General features: G+C 37.9%; 1 protein-coding gene across 11 annotated transcripts in view; it reads right to left on the bottom strand.

Moving 5' to 3' along the window:
- Positions 1-22,625, bottom strand: part of LOC136864113 (uncharacterized) — a 929,406-nt gene that overhangs the window by 482,834 nt on the left and 423,947 nt on the right. For 5 of the 11 annotated variants that reach the window (XM_067140697.2, XM_067140695.2, XM_067140693.2 and 2 more), the window contains exon 11: positions 18,199-18,270. The exons of the other annotated variants lie outside the window; for them this stretch is intronic. In XM_067140697.2, coding sequence (XP_066996798.2) covers positions 18,199-18,270 — 72 coding nt within the window. The remainder of the gene's footprint in view (positions 1-18,198; positions 18,271-22,625) is intronic. 11 annotated transcript variants of the gene reach the window in all.

Here is a 22,625-nt window from a genome sequence, read left to right as displayed (position 1 = left end):
AGAAAGTTAACTGATACGTGAAGCAGAACAGAACCCATATAAACCGCTAAATGCACGGCAACCAACATTTCCTAGAAACATTTCAACAGATGTTTGGGAGGAGCATCTACGCAAAGTAGTTCAAGATAGAGAAGTATTCCGGACAGTTGGAGGAAATCTACGGTCAAAATGTTATACAAAGGGAAAGGAGACACTGGGGATCCTAACTCATACAGAGGAATCGCCCTGGAATGCACGATGTTCAAGTTACTGATTAAATTACTATGCAAGAGGCTTACAAACATAATAGACCTGAAATTACCTGAGGAACAGTTCGGTTTCAGGAAAAATAGAAGCACAATCCAAGCCATTACCTGCCTACTCAACAACATACAGACTACCTTTTCAAATCTAGGACAAAAACTACATGCAATATTTATAGATTACTTGAAAGCTTTCGATTCAATCAGTCGGAAATTAATAGAGAAACTACAGCAATTGGTTGGAAGAGAGAACTATCTATTGCGAATTATTCAAAACATACTTCACGACAACAGCATAATCATCAGTGACGGTATAAATATCTCACGACCAATTCATCAAACAAACGGGGTACTCCAAGGAGATCCACTGAGCCCTCTGCTCTTCACTGCAGCAACAGCTGACATAGTTCAAGCAATATCATAAGAAAAGATACGCCTATATATCTATGCAGATGATATGGTAATAACATCAACAGACCAGGTAGAATTGCAGATTGCCTTTGATCAACTGGTGCAATGGACAAAGGAAAATGAACTACAAATTAACGAAAAACAGACTGTGTCCATGAGCTTCAGAAAAGGGGGACCACAGGCCTCTTTCTTCTACCAAGAAAAGAAACTAACAGCAGTGTCACACTTCAAATATCTCGGCATGACCTTACAAACACGTGGCATCATATTCAGAAAACACATAGAAGACAAAACAAACACGGCTATCAAGGCGATGAACAACATAGAACTCATCAATAGACTATCAATTGGAACAGCAATGAAACTTTTCAAAATTAAAATCACTCCTATCATAACATATGGACTAGAATTAATTTGGATACACTGCACACAGACAAATCTATAACAGATTGAGAAAGTGAAAGCCACTTTTCTGAAAAAAATATTATGCCTTTCCAAATTCACACCCTCTCGTCTCGCATACGAGCTCACCAGGGAGCCTTTCTTCATTGAGGAACTAAGACTACAGCTACTTTTGCCAGCAACTCCTGCATATAAAGGCCTCATGGAAGTGCTTTGGAAAAAGAAAAATGAAATATGGTCAGAGTTCTACGCTACAGACGCTATGATCTACAGCGATTGGCAACAAGGGAACTATGAGCTGAGACATTTAGTGACACGCTACGCCGTTCATGGCTTCCACTTCAAGGTGTGCATGACCAGCAAATATCACGATCCAGACGTCACCTGTGTTTGTGCTTTGTGCAACAGAAGCTGTGATCGATATCACGCAATGATATGCAGTGAAAGGAAGTGCTCATTGAAAATGCTTTGCAGTGAGGGACTATCCTAATAACTATTGTTAACTATTTGTTGTTTTTATTTTCTGCACATTGTGCGCTTTTCCTCTTTATTATCTGTCCCGTAAAAGTGCTGTCTCGATAGTAAGCCATGGATTCAAAAAGGCGTCTGCTGTCATTTACTGTGTATGAGAAACTTAAAGTTGTAAGCGAAGTTGAAATATACGAAAATCGTGCCATTGGCAAAAGTACGATATTGATGAATCGTGTATTCGTGATTGGCAGAAGACCGACTACACAAATCTGTGATAGAAAAACGTGAGTTAGAATATGGTGTTTCTAGTGAAATGTGTCAATTGAAAGCACCACAGATCTCAAAAGAACTCAAAACACAGGGTTTTACTGCAAGCCGCAGATGGATCCGAAAATTTCATCGGAGAAAGGGATTGTGCATTCGGAGACGTACGTCTATTTCACAACGTCTCCCTGGGGCGTATGAAGAAAAACTTAACGGCCTTTCAGTGTCACATTATTCATTTGAGGAAGCAACATTCTTATTTGCTGTCGCAAATAGGGAATGCAAACCAGACACCTGCCTATTATGAAATGCTGTTGGAAAATACAGTGGATACGAAGGGTTCTAAAAGTGTGAACATCAGAACAAGTGGTAACGTAAAGCAACGATTCATGGTAATGTGCGTATTAGCGGATGGAACCAAACTTCCTCCATATGTTGTTCTGAATAAGGGAAAAACACTTCTCAAAGGAAACTAGCCGTCCAGTGTTATTGTTAAATCACACGAGTCCGGCTGGATGGACAGTGCGTTAGTTGAGGACTGGGTGAAGTGTGTTTGGCAACGTCACCTGGGAACTTTGTTACAAAAACGAAACATGCTTGTGTTGGACAGTTACCGAGGACATACAATTGACGCCGTAAAAGATATGAGGAGAGGAAAAACCGATAATTCCCGTAGGACTTGCTTCTATTCTACAGCTGTTGGATGTGTGCATGAACCGGCCTTTCAAAACTGCAATGAAACAGTTGTACACCGAATGGATGTCTGATGGTGATCACGCGTTAACACCAACCGGACGAGTGAAGAGGCCTGAAGTGGGACTAATATGCAGCTGGATCAAGACTGCATGCGCACGCATTCCCAACGATCTAGTGTCCAAAAGCTTTAAGAAATGTGGAATTTGCAATTCAGTGGACGGTAGTGAGGGCGACTATCTGTGGAAAGATGACAGCGACGAAAGATCCTATGGTGAAACTACAGATGACGGTGAATTGCGAATGATCTGGGTATTGGACAGATTATATTTACGATTTTTGTGATGATTTTGTTAACTGTAAGCTGTTTGAATATATATTAGTGGTATATTTGAAGAAAATTAAATACAGTAGAGTGTTATTAATCCGAACTGATTGGGACCAGAGTCTGTTCGGATTACAAAATTTTCAGATTAACCGGAAAATATTTTCTAATAATGTTATTGTGTTTAGGTCCTGCTAACTACATTTACGGTTTCCAGAGACGCCTAGGTGCAGGGATTTTCTCCCACAGGTGTTCTTTTACGTGCCAGTAAATGTACTTACAAGAGGCTGACGTATTTAAGCACCTTCAAATACCATCGGACTGAGCCAGGATCAAACCTGCCAAGTTGGGGTCAGAAGGCCAGCGCCTCAACCGTCTGAGGAAAATAGTTTCTACAATACAGTACAGTACATACCGTAATTTGAAATGTCCACTCTTTATCAGTTACATTAATAAAATACTGTATAATATTACAGTAGGTTAGTTAAGGACCCGTAGAGGAGAAAACGACAATGAAAATGACATTAGCGAGTGGATGGAAGCTGACCGTCATCAATTACAAATAGACCAAGAAATTGTAGCTATGGTGGAGAAAGAATCTGGAGTTGATGAGGAACTGAGTGACGACGAAGAAGACCACAAAGAACAACTAGTGTCACATTCAGATGTCGTGGCCGCCTTAGAACTTGCCGTACGCAACGTCGAGCAACACTCCGCTGCTACGCCCACTGATGTGATGTTTATGAGACGCTGGTTGCATCTTCGAGTAGGTTCCAATCACTACGGCAAAAGAAACTAACAGACTTTTTAAAGATAAACGACCAGTGATTGATGGTTTATGATGTGTAATTATGTTTACATCAAGTTATTCTAGTAAAATATGACTAATAAAATGCAAGTAAATCTTCATTCTATAATATGTTCTCATTTCAATTAGGAGAATGTTTTAAAAAATTGAATATGTCAGTTCGGATTAACCGGACTTTTGGATTAATGGGGTTCGGATTAACGGAACTCTAGTGTAGGTATGTTTGTTATTGATTTTTAATTTTTCCCCCCATATTTTGCCATCTCAAATTTAGAGTGCGGGTCTTATTCGGTGGCGGGTGGTATTAGGGATTATATGGTAAGATAACCTTCCCCATCGTGCAAGAATTGTAATGGTATGTCATTTTGTTGCAATCAATATTCTAAAGGCTAATGCCTTGTCGATGCAACCACTCTCTTCTTTCATTGGCTGTTCGTTTCAGTTCCATGTAATTGTTACAACCTAACCTCTTCTTTATGTCGTCCAAATACTTCATCCTAGGTCTTCCTCTCCCTTTCTTTCCCATCACTTTCCCTGCAAGTATGTTAGTGATGAAAGTATTGTGTCTGATGACATGTCCAATAAATTTTATTTTCCTGTTTTCCATTTCCTTTAAGAATCTTCTCTCTTCTTTAACTTCCCTTAAGACTTCCAGGTTGGTTTTTCTTTCCATCCAGCTCGTTCTGGTCATTTTCTGCCATATCCACATTTCAACAGCTTCAAGTCGATTCCTTTCTAATTTACCCAGAGTCCAACTCTCACTTCCATACTGAAGTGTACTCCATACATATGATTTTGCAAAGGATTTTCTGACATCTATATTCATGTGTGTGCTGGTTAAAATGTTTTTCTTAGTCATAAATACCTGTTTTGCCAATGCTATTCATCTCTTTATTTCCAGGAAGCATCTATTATTCTCTGTTATCATGCTACCAAGATAACAGAATTGTTTCACCTGATCAATTCTGACGTCATCAATTTTTATATTGGTTTTAATTTCCCCCATATTTTTCCGTACTACTATTACTTTTGTTTTCTGTTTGTTTACTTTTAATTTCCATAGTTTAAGAGTGCCTGCTGGCCAACAAACATATATTCAAACTAGGAAGGCCTTTGCAAAAACCTTTGTATGGAGCGTGCTTCTGTATGGTTGCAAAAGCTGGACATTAGGAATGCAAGAAAAGAAAAAAACTAGAGGCAGTTGAAATGTGGATCTGGAGAAGAATGCAGAGGATAAGTTGGACGGAAATGAAGAGCAATACCGAAGTCCTCAGAGAGATAAGAGAAGAATGGAGTCTGATAACCGAAATTGAAAAACGGAAAATAAAATTTATTGGTCACATTCTGCAGCATGAGGAGTTCCTTTGTAATATCACTGAAGGAAAAATTGCTGGAAAAGGAGGAAGACGACGACCCAGAGTGTCTTACTTCAAGAACCTGCTTCTGAGGATGAAGTGCAAGACCTACACTGAGTTGAAAGGACTGGCTCAAGATAGACAACTGTGGCTTAGCCTTTAGAATATGATGATGATGAAGACTGCCTGAGAGGACTTTCAGCATTCTATTCATTTCTTTTTCTGAGTCTGCAATTAATACAATGTCATCTGCAAATCTGATACAATGTATCCTTTCACCATTGACTTTTATTCCCTTTGTCTTCTCCTTCATGACCTGAATAGCTTCCTCAATGAACATATTGAATAAATACAGTGATAGGGGACAACCTTGTCTAACTCCTTTACTAATCCTGGCCTTTCCTTCTCCTAATTGATGATTATTTTTGTGCTTTGATTCAGATACAGTTGATTAATCATTCTTCTATCCTTCCAGTCCAGTCCTATTTTCCTCATAGTTCTAAACAGTAGTTCCCAGTTCACATTGTCAAAAGCTTTTTCTAAGTCAATGAAGGTAAGATAAATCATTCTATTCATTTCCATCCTTCTCTCCAATAACATGCGTAAGCCCAGAATTGCTTCTCTTGCTCCTCTGCCTTCTCTAAATCCAAATTGGTCTTCTCTGACATACTTATCTACTTTCCCTTTTATTCTGTTCTTAACTATGTTAAGGAGTATCTTGGAGGCATGTGTTAATATTGATAGTTTTCTATAATTGGTGCAGTCAACTGTCCTTCCTATTTTAGGTATGGTAATGGTTCTGCATTGTGTAAAGTCTTCTGGCACGATTCCTCTTTCATAACATTCATTTATTACTCTGAATAATTGGTCTTTCATGTTGATACCTAAATTTTTCTGTAATTCTGCTGGGATGTCATCTACACCGGTTGCTTTTCCTTCTTTTAGACTCTGAAGGGCATGTTAAAATTCCTGTCTCATGACTGGAGGGCCTTGCCCCTTTCCCTTCCACACTCATTGACGTCTTCAATTACCTTATTGTCATTCTTGAAGTCCTTATCATCGTACAGTTCTTCCATGTATTCTTTCCATCGAGCACATATCTTATGGTTGTCTACCAGTAATATTCCTTCTTTATTTTTTACTACTGCAGATATGGTTCTATTTTTGTACTGAAGAGCGTTGATTTTCTTATAAACTTGATCCTGTTTTCCCATCTTTATAACTTCTTCTATCTCTTCAGCAATGCTTTTGGTCCATTTCTCTTTTTCTTCTCTGCATTTGGTTGTAATCTTATTTTTAATCCTTTTGTAGTCATCTACATTGTTTTCCTTCCTGAGCTTATTCCTTTCTTGAATTAGGTTTAGTATTTCTTCTGTCATCCAAGGTTTTCTGGGCTCCAATTTCCTTTTTCCTAAAAGCTCATTTGTTGCTTTAATTATCCTTATCTTCATGTTATTCCACTGCACTGGCTCATCACTTCCATTATCTACTTTATTGGTTCGTTCTTCAAAAGCCACCTTTGTTGCAGCTTCTTTCAGTCCTTCTAGTCTCCACTTCTTTTTGATAGATCTTTAGGTTCTTTTAAATCTAATGTTGCACTTGGCTAACACAAGTGTATGGTCACTATCTATATCAGGTTTCAGGACCTGGGTAGCTGTGGCATGATTTTATCTGATTCCTATATCTTTGCTTCATTAGTTTATAATCTAACTGAAATCATCTTCTGTCTGGCGCCTCCCACGTGTACCTTCTTCTAAGAAGAACTTCAAATAATGTCTTTGCAATAACCATATCATTTTGACTGCAGAAATCTACCAAAGTTTCACCTCTTTCATTTGTTTTCCCCAGACCAAAATTTCCTACTGTCTTATTGCCTGTATGGGATCCCACTATTGCATTAAAATCGCCCATTATTGCGACATTATCTTTTTCTTCAGTTGGTTTTAATAGTTCTACAATATCTTCATACATAGTCTCACTTCTTCCAAGTCATGAGCCGATGTTGGGAAATATGTCTGAATTATTACCAAGTCCACAGGTGCACTATTAATTTTCACCATCATTAACTGGTTGTTGACATGGTAGGTACTGCAAACATTATTTGACCATTTTCCTCTTATTATAACTGCCACTCATTCTTTCCTCTTTTCTCTCCACTACTATAAATTACTCTAAACTCATCACTGTTGAAGTCTCCATTTCCTACCCATTTTGTCTCACACATACTGTACCCTTCAAAAGTGGTAATATTTTATTAAGAAAGAACATTTATTACAACAGTGAGTTGGGACATTATTTCGACCGCCAGGAAGGGAATTTCATCACTTCCGAGCCGGCGAGAACCAGCCACCTGGCGACTGGATTTTCCAGTTGGGCCAGCACGCGAGGGAGTGAGCCGAGAATACTGTTAGATGTCCTTCAATCAGCTGCGAGTGCCACGTGACAAGGTGAACACTGCATAAGCCATGCAATATCAAGGACCGGGCGAGTTGGCCGTGCACGTAGAGGCGCGCGGCTGTGAGCTTGCATCCGGGAGATAGTAGGTTCGAATCCCACTATCGGCAGCCCTGAAGATGGTTTTCCGTGGTTTCCCATTTTCACACCAGGCAAATGCTGGGGCTGTACCTTAATTAAGGCCACGGCCGCTTCCTTCCAACTCCCAGGCCTTTCCTATCCCATCGTCGCCATAAGACCTATCTGTGTCGGTGCGACGTAAAGCTCCTAGCAAAGCAATATCAAGGACGATTGACGTAAGACAATGGCAGCCAATAAAACGACAATCTTCGCATGAGTATTATGGATCAACCAATCAAGTGTAATTAAGAGACACACCTCCGTCTTAAGACGACGTGATAGTGGTATTTCTGAAGGAAATTTTTATCCTGGTTTCTACTTCTGAACTCAACGTCTGGGAATTATTCTGACTACAACTAAGGTCGAGATTAGACGTCTTTTGCTTCGCCGGGGAACTTTACCTCACATAAGGCCTTGAAAACCTAACATACAGTAATTCAGACATTTTCAAAATTCTGACTACAATTAATTGGAGATTCACAAAAGTTAAATTTATTTTATCCATCTCATCAAGCATCGGGCGTGTGTCCTGGACTTTTCTAAGACTTGTTTGTCAGTTTCAGCTTTTCACGAGGAAATCGGGCAAGGAAGACTACTGGTTCGAGCATATTTCAAGATGCCTGCCCTTCCACAAAATGAGTTATGCTGCTGTTTCCTGTACGTCCTCACTGAGCTTCTAATTATGTCAGGCACCTCAGACATGGACGAGACTTGATTCGATGGTGTGTAAGGGGATAATGCCCTAGGTCATCAACCAGAATCCAGCAGTCAACAGCCACATGAGTACCATTTAAAAAAAAAAAAAAATCTTTTCTTTCTTTTCTGTCTGTACATGTAAAAGTTGTGTAAACATAGCTTTTCCTTATTCATTTAGAGTAACTTCTATAAGTATTGTCATAGATAGATTTTTCTTTCCTTCTTCCCTTGGTGAGAGGTAGTTTGTGTTACCGAATGAATGTGTATTGAACTCTATTAGATAGTTATTTGAGTGAGTGTCATCGAGAAAGATTTCGACTGTCCCGAGTTCAGTGTGGCAGGAGAACTAAAGTTAATTTGACCTCTACGTTAATCTTGGATAAGTTTAAAATGATTTTATATTTTAATTGAAACCAGATGGGACAGAATTTCAGTACTTTTCATTGTAATAAACTTCACTCTACAATTATACGACGTATCGTTGGATTTGAGAGACGCTAGAGTCATCTGAATGTTATCGTACAGTAGCCTTCGCGAGTGTAATCTTGCACGGTCAGGAATAATAATAATAACAATAAAAATAAATCTACTTAATTACGGGCTAAAAACTTGGATAAGGTCATGAGTATAATATTATTTATTCTTGAACGAGATTAATGTGTAAATATAGGCCTGGAATACGGCAGTATCCTGACGGAACACTTGTATATTTTACTGTGCTAAGGTTATTATTTTGACTTGTAGATGGACATTATAGTTAGTGGAATAATTTGTGTATCCATTATAGAGTCATTTTGAGAAGGAAATATGTTACTTAACATAATTTTTTCAATTTGAGCGCAGATTAATTGAGAGCCACAAATAGTAGGAGAATAAAATTAATACCGCAACTCATGAGCCGCAAGCGCGTATTTTAAATTTTGACCAGTGTTATAGGCATTTTTTAACCGATAATTTAGGATGATTTCTGTTCATAATATTCCCATGGACATCGTCGTATGGTAAAATTTTTCATCGAAGTGATAATCTGAACTCTATCACATCCCAAGTTGACGCATTACATGACATTGTCATCTTAAGAATGTTTTTCCCTGATTTAGATTAAACTTAAAATAATAATCAAGGCTTAGTAATCTATGTAAATATTTTTATAATGTTACCGTGTGCCTTTGTGTGAATGTGTTGTGTGAGATTTGTCTATATTTTGTCTACTGTGATTTTTATTGTCAGTGTTTGTGGTGATATTCCCCGCTATTCGCGCAAAATTTTGGTCGATTTTATGTCAGTTTCGTATGTTCACAATTTGATGGAATATGAATCTTTAGTAAATTTTATTGATTTTTAAGATAGAGTAGGGTCTTAACTACTAAAGAAAAATGAATAAGCAAAGGCCATGTCAGTGGATCGAAGTCACAAACTCGGATTTGTAGATATTACATGACTATTTATTGCACATAAATGAATAACACATAGGCTGACATGACGTCAAATTTAAGATGATTATGTGAAAATTAATCACTAAATAATTATAAAAAATAAATTAATTGGAAAATTTAAAGTCTAAGGAAGATGAATTAATAATAATTTCATGGAATAAAAATTTTATTTTAATTTTTATAAGAAGGAGAAAGTGATCAATTTTTCCATTAATATTATAATGAATCCAGAGGGAATATTTTAATTTTCAAAATAGTTTAATTATTATTGGAGAAGATCTTCTCGAATTTCATTCTAATTTTGTCATTAAGTTAAATGTAAATTAACATCTGGTGTTATAATTGCGGACTCGAACATCTGCCGTCCTTTTAATTGATGAAGATTCCTTACCAGTAATAGCCTGAAGAGGAGAAATAATATCAATAAAAAATTTCCTAGATTTTGTAATTTTAAATATTATTTTGGAAGTGTTAGTCATAATAAATGTGAAAAACCTATTTAGCTTTCCTTTCATTTGCCGCTAGTCCTTATGCTATCCCTGCCCTTTAAAATTTTTCTGCACAGCCGATAAGTGACTGTCTACCCTTGAGACTCTAGCTCACTGGCAGAGCTGAGCCCGGCATGAAGGGAGCAATACCCAATATATCTATCTCATTCTTCCTCATCTGGTCTTTCACTTCATCCAGTTTTCACACTTTCAATAGCGTTCATACATTCCATGTTCCCATCTTCATGGCAGTTTTAGAGGGATTTCGTTTGCTAATGACCTGAGAAGCCCTCTTACCTCTCCTGCCAGATCTTGGGTTCCGAAATCCATGATCAGTAATTAACGTTTCCTCATTAATGTCAGCTTCCATGGTTGCATTCTACTTGGGATATCCTTAGGATGTTTAATGGAGTGGTTTCCCATTGCCTTCTCCATTCTATGCCGTTGACCAATATGTATAGGTTCATCCGCCTTTAGGGGCAATTTCTCACCCCAAGGACAAGAGAGTGCCCTGACCTCAATTCGTTCTTCCACCCTCGGAGGAGGCTGTTGACGACATTGAGGGGGGCCAATTATACCGGCAGCCGCTCTGTCCCCTTTAAGTCGCCTTTTACGACAGGCAGAGGTTACCATGGGTGAATTCTAACCCGCAGCCCACACGGGGGCATTTTGTTGCATAAGACAAATTTCACGTTTTTGCCCGTATTGAACTTACTACTAACAGTTACAAATTCTTGTTTTTATATCCACCTTATTCAATACATAAAAATGTTTAGTCTCTAAAAGGACATTTACTACAATACAAACATTAAATGGAGCATGTTTCGTTCATTGTGTCAAGCATCTTCAGCAATTTTGTATAATTAGCTCAAGGTTGAGTCATTATAATAAATCTTATTTTACAATTATTTGTTCATCAAAATGTTACTACACAATACAATATCGTTTCTATAGAAAAAGTAAACAGGAAGAAGTAACAATTAAAATGGGTCTATAATAGACTAGACGTTAATCACAGGAACTTGATATCCAAGTCATAGTAATGTGCCAATTAAGTTGTAAGATTTGGCTAAAAATTCCTGTTTTCCTAACACTGCTAGTGTTAAGTTATTTATCAAAGTAAAAATGTCCATATGAAGATTAGTGAATTAGAAGATTAAACTTGCAATACATTCTTGTTAGATGAGAATTACACAATTATTAAAAGATGGATCATCAGAGGTTTGTAGTCTGTTGTATGCGTCATACTTGTAGTCTTCACCAATCCCCACCTGATTTGAGTCGGCCAATTTTTACTGGTCTGTTTGTTATTAAAGCGTGGTTAAAAGGAACAAGGATATTTGTTACTTAGTTGTTGGTGTGCTGTTTACTGCAATGTTATGGATGAATATGTCTGTAACAAATGAATGTTATGAGTGTCATTATTTGTTATTGTTTTTATAGATTCTTAAGGTTGAAACATCACTTACCGGTACCCCTTTTTTCACGCTTTAGTGCCTAGCTGTGCTTGTTGAGACTATTTGTCGTTGTGTTCCTACTTCTTGCGTTATACGTATGGGGCGGGTGTGGTGGAGGGTGAGTAAGTGGGGAAGAAGAAGGAACTGTGGGCGGAGCGTTGGGTACTGGCACAACATGAGGAGGACAGGTAGGGGCGCAGGGGAAGGGGGTGTGGGCTGGGTATTGGATGCTAGCTTAACTTGTGGAGGGGGGTCTCTATGTATATTCACAGAGGGAGTTGTATTTGTTGATGTATTAGAAGGTTTATGGTTGAAAATTTTAAATATTTTACTTTTATCTGATCTGAAAGCTTGTAGCAATTTTAGCAATAGTTCTATTATGGTCTTTTTATTTTGATTGCATCGTTTAGGTTTTTTCTCCCTTTGAAGTACTAATCTAAATGAATATACAACCTGTGACAAAGTTCGGTGAATAGTCCTGTACTAACAACACAGATGAACAATGCACGACAGTGACCTTACTGTCCTTCGAAATAGTCCCCTCCCATAACTATGCACTGCTGAGATCTACGATATATGTTCTGGAAACTTTGCAAGAAGACTTCCTTTGGGATGGTGTTCAAAAGCCTCGTCACGTTTTGTTGGATGTCAGGAATATCGTCAAATCTCTTTCCTTTCAAAGCGAGTTTGAGTCGTGGGAATAGGAAGAAGTCTGGAGGATTGAGATCTGGCGAGTATGGGGGATGTTCTAGTTGCACCACTCACTTTTTGCCATGAACTGTTTGACGATACTGGCTGTGTATGGGCGGGCGTTGCCATGGACAAAAAACCATGAACTTTGTTGTGCGTACTGGGATCGTACCCTGCGTAGATGTTACGTGAAACGGATCAAAATTTCAATGTACCGTGCAGCATTCAACATCGTTCCCTCAGGTAGAAATTCCTTGTGGATAATGCCTTGACTATCGAAAAAGGTGATGAGCATCGTTTTGATGCGTGACTTTTCGGTTCTGACCTTTTCCCGAAGAAGGGATCCTGGAGAACGCCATTCCATGCTTTACCGTTTTGTTTCAGGGTCGTACCTGAGACACCAGGTTTCATCCTCAGTGACAATACAGTTCAAGAAATTTGGTGTCGCATCCGCCGTTTCGACAAAATCCTGTGAAGCCTCTAAATGTGCCTGCTTCTGATTGTCAGTCGAGTGATGTGGCACAAGACGAGAACATGTTTTCCTCTTCCCTAATTTCTGGGTAACTATTTGTTGCAGCTCATCCGCTATCATGCGCACAGTTAATCGCCAATTGTTCGTGATTAATGTCCTCACCTTCTCAATGTTTTCGTCACTGACGGCAGTCGCCGGTCTTCCACTACGGGGGTTGTCCGAAACACTTTCCCGGCCTCCTCGATAACGGGCGAACCACTCGCACACACACTTCAAGGACAGTGCTTGATTGTCATAAATGCATACCAGCATCGCATGCGTTTCTTTCGGTGTCTTAAAAAGTTTAAAACAAAACTGTACATTGATCTTTTGGTCATTCATGTTCCTGTTCACAGTTCAGAACCAACGCACTAAACACACACTGTATCAAACAGGTCTTACACAGCACACACATGATGCTCAACTGAAGAATGCTGGAAGGAAGTGGTCAAAACCAGCCGCTACGCAGGTGCAGCTTTGGGTGTCGCCAGTGTTTCCGGATCGACCGTTCTGACTTCAATCACCAAACTTTATTGTCACAGGTTGTATGTTTTCATATTCGGTCATTAACTTTCCTTTTTCAATTCTTTTTATTATCTTAAGGTCTCCATCTATTGTACTAAATTGATGGCCGTTCTCTTTCATGCGGTTAGCCATTGCGGAATACTTATTATGTTTTAATGCGTTATAGTGTTCCATATATCTTGTGACAAAACTACGCCCAGTCTGGCCAACATATGAAAAATTGCACTGTGTGCATGTTAATCTGTATATTCGAGAACCCTGATACCCATCTTTATTTGCATTAACTGGATTATGATTGAAAAACATATTTCTGTTAGTGTTGTGCGTCTTGAATGCCATTTGTAAATATCGCCTTTTCAAAGGATTTGCAATTTGGTGAAATGCAGGATTAGTGTAGGTGAAGTAGCTTATTTTGATTTTTTATTCTTCTCTGGAGTAAGATTATGGCCAGTTTAAGCTTTTCTTTGTTAATGATTCGATTCATTGTTGCTGTTTTGTAACCATTAATCAGTGCTAATTCTTTTATATATCTGAGTTCTTTCTTTAAGTTAACTGGTGATAAAGGTATTTTGAAAGCTCTATTGACTAAGCTGAAAAAGGATGCCTGTTTATGGGATTTCGGATGAAGGGAATAGTTTTTTATTGTAATTGGGGCGTGTCAGTTTTCTACATATTTGAAAGTCAAATGCAAAATCTGTACGCGTTATGTTTATACCCAGGAAGTTCAATGAACTGTTTTTTTGTCTTCCTTGGTAAATGGCATGCAACTGTCTACCCTATTTAAAAATTCTAGAATTTTTGACTGTTATTTTTTCAGTGGTCTATTATTACAAACATATCATCTACGTACCTCAACCAAAGGCATAGCCATTCTATACTTGGTTTAATTTCAGGTTCTTCCATGTTATCCATATACATATCGGCCAATATCCCTAAAGCTGGGGTCCCCCATAGCCAAGCTTAATTGGTGATAGATTTTGTTATTGAATGAGAAGTAGTTGTTATTCAATACAAATTTGAGTAATATGGACATCAACTTCCTGTGATTGACGTCTAGTCTATTATAGACCCAATTTAATTGTTACTTCTTTCTGTTTACTTTTTTTTATAGTAACGATATTTTATTTTGTAGTAACATTTTAATGAACAAATAATGTAAAATAAGGTTTATTATAAATGACTCGCAACCTTGAGATAATTGTACAAAATGGCTGAAGATGCTCGACACAACGAGCGAAACATGTCCCATTTAATGTTTGTATTGTAGTAAATGTCCTTTTAGAGACAATAAACATTTTTATGTATTGAATAAGGTGGATATAAAAACAAGAATTTTTAACTATTATACCCATGTCATTTTGTTCCATTAGTATTGAATATCAAAGAGTGTCTACATTATTCTGGAAACCTCATCAGCTGTCCCGAGAGCTTTAAATGACTTCCTGACAAACTAGGAAATTGTTCCTGCTAACTATCTGACTTGCAAAGAAGCATATTTCCCTCAAGCCCATTCGGTAGATACAACTGCCACAGTATCAGCTCCTTACATTGTGACAACGTGGTTAGCCAGTTCAAATCCCATCATCTGATTGTTGGCCAGCAAGGTACTCAAGGCGGTATGCAATTCCTAATCACCACAGTGCGTGAAAAAAACCTGGATTCAATTCTAAACCTCTCTGCAGCACTCATATGCAGTGAGTGTATACGATGGTGTTGATAGTGAATGGCTCGTTGGCAAATTAGCTTCAGAGTTGTTATGATGCCCTCCTATTTGTGCTGGTGCTACTGTGTTTGTTGCGCATTCTGTTCCATGATATATGGTTACCAGTTACAAATGTAATATTATTTTAGATTGGTGCTTTCACAGCCTGTAATTATAGACGGGATAATATAGCTTTTGGGCTTTTGCCACGTCAAGAAAAGAAGGTGAAAGTCTTCCTTGTGAACAGACGAGAGATTTTTTCTGAAGACTTGGAGCAAAGTTCTCTGAGGAACATAAAGAATTTCACCTTGTGTTCTTGACACACAAAAGCTCAAAAGATATTATCATGTCTATTACTGTAATACTGTCTTTGAAAAAATAAGACAATTACTTATTAAATTTGCAACGATAAAATGAATAATAATAATAATAATAATAATAATAATAATAATAATAATAATAACTACATACGATCCTCCACAACATACATGACAGCAGACTATTATTTATTATTTAGACATACTGGCTATATCCAGGTTTCCCAAGTTTTCCAAATCTTAGCAAAAGTGGTGGTATTGATTATGAGGATATACTTTACTTTTGCCAGAACATACATCCTCTTATTTATTATTAGAGCAAAAACCAAATTATATAATGTTTTAAGACTTATTATGCTGGCCCTGAGGTGTAGAGGTAATGTGCCTGCCTCTTACCCGGAGGGCCCGGGTTTGATTCCCGGTAATGTCAGGGATTTTTAACTGGATCTGAGGGCTGGTTCTAAGTCCACTCAGCCCACGTGATTACAATTGAGGAGTTATCTGACTGTGAGATGGTAGCTCTGGTCTAGAAAACCAAGAAAAATGGCCAAGAGGATTAGTCATACTGACCACAAAACACCTCATAAACTGCAGGACTTCGGGCTGAGCAGCGGTCATTTGGTAGGCCAAAGGCCTTCGAGGCTGTTGCACCATGGGGTTTGGTTTACGAATTATCTGACAAGAAACACAACTTGAATCTTATCTTTCACTTCCATTTAACAGTATTAAGCCTTTTATTTTCCACAATATTTCTGTATTTCATTACATACACAATTAAATCTACAGTTTATTTATATGCGTATATTTCAGTCCTAATTCTTTTCTTGACTAGAACTTCCAACATTCTTGTAACAAAGCTTCTACTGAAATAATGCTATACAAACAAAACGCCCAGGAATAGGTATACCACCATGCTAAATTTCATTACACTTTCAGTAATCTTATTGCTAATGGAATAAAGATGTTCCTACAACTTCTGTGTAGCAATGCCAAAATTAAAAACCCTTTGTAGTACACAAATATTTACCCTCCATATAGAAAAACTGCAGTCCACTTATCTGGATGTTTATCTGAAAGTCATAGTACAGGCCCTCAGGAAACAGGAATACATGTAAGATAAGGAAATTCAACCTTATTCTATAAGGTATGAATTTTTTTAATAAGATGTAATTGCAAGGCAGATAAAAGTACGGATTCGAGAATTTATTCTTAATTAAGAAACTGACACTATACCACTCTTGAATGATAATTTTTTATTATGTGATTACCAAACAGCTGTCTTTCTTTCTTTCCGCCAATCTTTTTATGACAGACTGCATTCATAACAGCGTATAATCAAAGTCCAGGGTAGCACTCTTGTCTTGCCAACTGCCTGATTGTTTTGAGAGCAAAACATCAAGATTTTTTTTTTTTTTTTTTTTGCTAGGGGCTTTACGTCGCACCGACACAGATAGGTCTTATGGCGATGATGGGATAGGAAAGGCCTAGGAGTTGGAAGGAAGCGGCCGTGGCCTTAATTAAGGTACAGCCCCAGCATTTGCCTGGTGTGAAAATGGGAAACCACGGAAAACCATTTTCAGGGCTGCCGATAGTGGGATTCGAACCTACTATCTCCCGGATGCAAGCTCACACCGCGCGCCTCTACGCGCACGGCCAACTCGCCCGGTAAAACATCAAGATTATTAGTATTAATGTCCATTATTATCAACTGACAAAGATTAGTTGAAAAGTTTGCAAGGATGACTACATAAAAATAGCAAGCTTGTATTTCTACTTTGTGACATTACATTGTGATCATAGTCATGGGTTTTCCATTCCAATGTGTAAATAGAAACCATGGATGTGACTTTCCATTTCAAAAATCCCCACATTCCTTGGCCAGGATTGAATATATAAATGTACACTATTACAGTGCTCAGATGACCCCTTGTTCTTCTTCTTTTTTTGTTGCTAGTTGCTTTATGTCACACCGACACAGATAGGTCTTATGGCGACAATGGGACAGGGAAGGGCTAGGAGTGGGAAGGAAGTGGCCGTGGCCTTAAATTAAGGTACAGCCCCAGCATTTGCCTGGTGTGAAAATGGGAAACCAAGGAAAACCATTTTCAGGGCTGCCGACAGTGGGGTTCGAACATACTATCTCCCGAATACTGGATACTGGCCGCACTTAAGCGACTGCAGCTATCGAGCTCGGTGTGTGTGTTCTTCTTCTAGACTACAATCCAACTTAGTGTGTACATTTAAAACATATTCAGAATGGACAGAGGTATGGGAGAGAGAGAGAGAGAGAGAGAGAGAGAGAGAGAGATGTGTCACATCAGTCCAACACTTGAACATTTGTTTCCCTAATACAATACAACAGATATTCATTCTAACCTATGACACACATGCAAATACGGGCAGATGACCCTGATATTATGCTGCTTCAAAAACATACGTGCAAACAGAAATATTTTGAAGAATGAGCAAATGAAGTTTCAAGTTCTGTAGCTATATAGTTAAACAGAAGCCTTCATTATAGATGCAAAATAAGGAACAAGACTTCATCTAGACTACATGTAAGTTTATCTCCGAGATTTAGGTTGCTAGCTGAAACACATACGGTGCAAAGCATGGAAAAGGTGTGCCAAACACCAAATAATTAAAGCCTTGAATGAATGAACTAACGAACAAACTAATGCAAATTATGCAACAAAAACTATGTTCAGAGCATTCCAAAATGCCAGCTTCAAAACACTACATCCACTGCATAACAATACTTGATTCTGTATGTAAATAAAAAGGACTCATTGATGTTTAGGAGACAAAACATAACTTATGAAACTACTCACAAAAGTAAGGTATCTCCAAGTCCTCGTGTGGATGGTCAAAATCACCACAAGAGTTGTCTCCAACACTGCAGGCTGTAAGGTTCGACAAAACTGAGCTTTTACAGAGTTGACAATGCCACGCATGAAATTAGCCTTTTTTTATCTATCAATCAGGTGATTACAATATTAGAAGCAATTTACACATTTCAGCTGAATGATGTAAGGATAAAAGATTGCTTAGTTGACTGTGCACTTGAGAATAGAACACAGTACATAAGAATGGTTCAAAACATTAAGGAACATAATGCATGAGCGGGTCCCTTATCACTTTACCCCAAGAGTTGTGAATTTGGGATAGCAATGCCTGACTGGGAGAGTTATAAAATGAATAATATGTTTTCAAAGCCAAGGATGCACAAAAAGAGAGGAAGTTCATAAAATTACATATATGATACAGGATGTTTATAACCCTGGATGGATATATATACACATACCGTATTTACACAAATAATCCCCGCACCCTAATTTTAGGAAGGCACATTTTGAAAAAAAATTAACTAAAATTCCTTCCATTGAAAGAGCAACGCAGGCATAAACAAACATTTCATATCACTCCGCGAGGTCCACGGGGTCTTTATGCAAATATGAACGTACAAATTTACGGATACAGCTGCTTTGCTTGAACGTATTTGAGATAATAAAAATACATTATCACTGCTCTGAAATATATTTGCCATGAAATTAGCAAGTAGTCCTAGGTATTTCATTAATCTGAACATGCGACAGGCTCGATTCCCTGTAGATCAGAAGATTCGTTGTCTCATGCATCACTAGAATCCTCTCTTAATTTACTTACAAATTCGTCACACTCTATGTCTAAAACACTTTTCACACGCAATCTCCTTTTACTCGGATATTAACACGACTGGTGGTGGATAATTCTTTTTGTGCAATGTAAACACTTGAAACAGACACACCGGCGAACCCGGATGTTAGTTTTGCGATACAGTAAAAGCTCGTTAATTTGAAGTCGTTGGGATGCAAAAATCAGACTTTGAATGTCATGATTTTGAATTAACCGTCAACTCGTACTTTGGGAATGCCAACCCTTACAGAGTCAAAAAATTTCTAAGACCCGTTACTGTATGCAATTTACATTGATTCACAGTTTAAACCTTTCAAATGCCATGGAAAAGAACTATTTCCAAAATGTATCCAACAAGGTGCATTTACATTATTCAAACAATGCACTTGGGTAAATCACTGATAAACATAACCTCACGTGACGAAAGAAAGAAAAACAAGATTCAAAGATGAAGATAAATTATGCTGGCTCCCCTGTGCAAGGGGATTACTATACTGTTTGCGTTTTTAGATGTCTTGTACTTGTACAAAAAGTACCCGACGCCCTTAAAACTTCGTTGTTTATAGAAGTTTCCAATGACGAGGGGAGGAAATTTCTTGCTTCCGTTTGCATTGCAACACAATACAGTGAACCCCTCTCCTTAAAAAAAAGTTGTTTGGGCTAGGCATTAAAAAATGCAGTTTCAGTGGCATTGACAATAATGTTCGGTGCGAACGAATTGATTATAATTATGAGCTATGCTTTTTCGCCAACTGTTGGCATCCCCAGTGTCTGCGGATTCTGCTTCTCTGCACACTGCCTATTATGTGATATTGTGGCATTCCTTAAAACGCTCACACAAAAGAATTACGATTTCACTCAAACTTAGCGACTATGAAACACACTTTCGACACACCGGAGTGAAAGTGGGGAAAGCTACCCCTGCACGTTCCAGAAGACACATCCTATCGTGACACGGAGAAATTTTGAATTTAAATTACTCTGCAAAATACTATTTTTAAAAATGTAAACAGTTTTAAATTAAAATTCTGAATTGTTTTCTGTTTAAATATGACAAATGGGGGCAGTTTTCTTCCATCTGCAGTTACACAAAGCATAACTGTACACCCAACATCAAAAATTAGGTCAGCAGGAGCGAGCTGCCAACCTTGACGCAAATAAAACCCACATCCCTATTTTGTGCCTAAATTAAAAAGAAAAAATATGCAAGGATTATTCGCGTAAATACAGTATTATGTAAATATAGTCAAAGCTGTTTTGAGAGATGCTTTATATAGGAGACAGCTGTTCAGTAGATACCAATACAGAAAAACTGAAAACAAACATACTAAAGCAATTGCACCTCCTGTATGCTTAGGTGATACAGCACGTCAGTTTACAGCCATAAGGAAAGTTAAAATCTTCATAACGAAGTTGAAGTCGGACTGCTTAAAAAACAGCTGAGCGTTACTGCTGAGCTTAATACTTGCCTGTGTATTCAAGTCACTGTTGTTATTTTATCATTTAAGGAGAGTCATATCACACTGTGACTAAAATGTTGCAAAAAAGGTTTGTTGTTCTGAAAAAAAAAAAAAAAAAAAAAAAAAAAAAAAAAAAAAAGGCCGTTTTGGACAAAAGCATAACCGCACAGTGAACACCCCAGTCTCCAAAGACATGATCTCATGTTTGAAAGCGAATGAAGTGAACTTGTGTAAGGAATGGAGTGGTACAGAAGTGGGTAGCAAGCCAGCAAGATGGAAACGGTAAAGACAAGGTAAAAACCTGGAGGTTGAAGCCGTTAATCTATTGCTTCCCACAGCAATTCAACAAGGTGTTTGTATCAGAGGCCCAACGTTGAAATTAAAATCTGAGGAACTCACAAAGAAAATAGGCGATGAAGACTTTGTAGCTTCAGATGGTTGGCTAGCTCGGTGGAAGGGGAGGAGTTACATCAAGTTCAAGAAGGCTCAAGCACCAAATTGACTGGAGCTGAACTGTGGAGATCAAGCAGGGTTTCAGAATTACTCGAGAGTTACAGCCTAGATGACATTTACAATGCAGACGAGGCCAGATTACTTTCTCTAACCACTCCACAAATACAAACAACTCACAGGTTCAAAGAAAGCCATGGATCGTGTCCCAGTAATATGCTGCTGCAAATACAATGGGAAGTGACAACAGAAAGCTTTTGGTTAATGGTGTAGTTGCAAAGCCACACATCTTTAAAAATCTTCGTGTAAGCAAACTGCTATTTACATATAACGCAAACAAGAATGTATGAATGTCTTATACAAAGTTCTCGAAGTGGTTAGAGGATTGGGATTCCTACCAACAGTGTGTTTCTAGAAAAATCTTACTTCCCGTTGACAATGCAACTTCGCATCTCCTTACTGTTAGACTGAAAAATATTCAAGTTGAGTTCCTACCTACTGAAACAACTTCTTTTATTCAGTCAGTTGATATAGACATAAAGTTCATTACCGAAAAATGTTGGTGCAGATTTTCCTACAAGCTGTTGAAGACAAACTCATGACAGCTACTACATGCGATACAGTTTGCTGCCGAGAGCTGTGAAGTTTCGAATGCAAAAGTTAGTGAAATCCTGGAGGAATGGCAATGCATAACCAACTTTCAAGAATTATCATGCAATGATTCCGATTTGGTTTGCTCTGACAACAACAAACAACTTAACAACAAAATCATAGAACAGAAGGTGAAAACCAACAGAATCGAGCAACTGGAAACTGATGACATCCCACACTTTCGTGTGTCCACTCGAGAGGCAATGAAATGCTTTCACCAACTTGGGCTGTACTTCATGCAGGAGGGAAATGAAGGTGGTCCCATGGTATTGCTGGACAACTGAGCGGACCTTATTCAGACGCAGAGTATGAAGAATTTATACAGTGGAAAAAACAAAACTTTGCAGCAGTTTTCCAAGTCATAACAGGTTGTATGTACTGTAGATATATTTTTTCATATCATGCATAGTATTTTCCTTTCATTTCGATTGGCATGAATGTGGGATACTGTAATTACATATTGATAACATTATACTGTACATGTTTACTAATCAGCTATCAAATTATTTTAGCACCTAATCTCCTAAATAGAGTACAAAATTTTGAGAATTTGCTTTAGTGAGATATCGGGTTAATTGAGACAAAGTGGCTTCTGCACAATATGTCTCTCACATGCAGCTTCGACAGTACATATTTTTTACAGAAGCCAAAAATCGCAGAAAAGTTACATTATCTGTCCAAATCAGAATGTTTGTATTAAAGAACAACACAATGAATTTCTATATATCTTCTCCATATCTTAGTCTTCGGTATATAATTTATACATGCTTTAGACAAAAGTTATGAATTATTCCATGTGGAAGAAATTAATATTATTATTTATTCACAAAGCATTGTCAATAGACTATAACAAATAAACTTTCACGATAAAATATAACAAACATAACAAAGGATAACAAGATCAGATACACAGCCTACTAATAACAACTGTCCGAATCGAAAACCATGAGAATGTCCATGTTCATAGCCTAGTCGTCGTGGGCCAAGATGGTGGTATAACCTCTTCACAATCAACTTATCCT

Source organism: Anabrus simplex, chromosome 2 (assembly GCF_040414725.1).
Source record: "Anabrus simplex isolate iqAnaSimp1 chromosome 2, ASM4041472v1, whole genome shotgun sequence".
Classification (NCBI taxonomy): Eukaryota; Metazoa; Arthropoda; class Insecta; order Orthoptera; family Tettigoniidae; genus Anabrus; species Anabrus simplex.
This window is presented reverse-complemented; position numbering and strand designations above follow the sequence as displayed.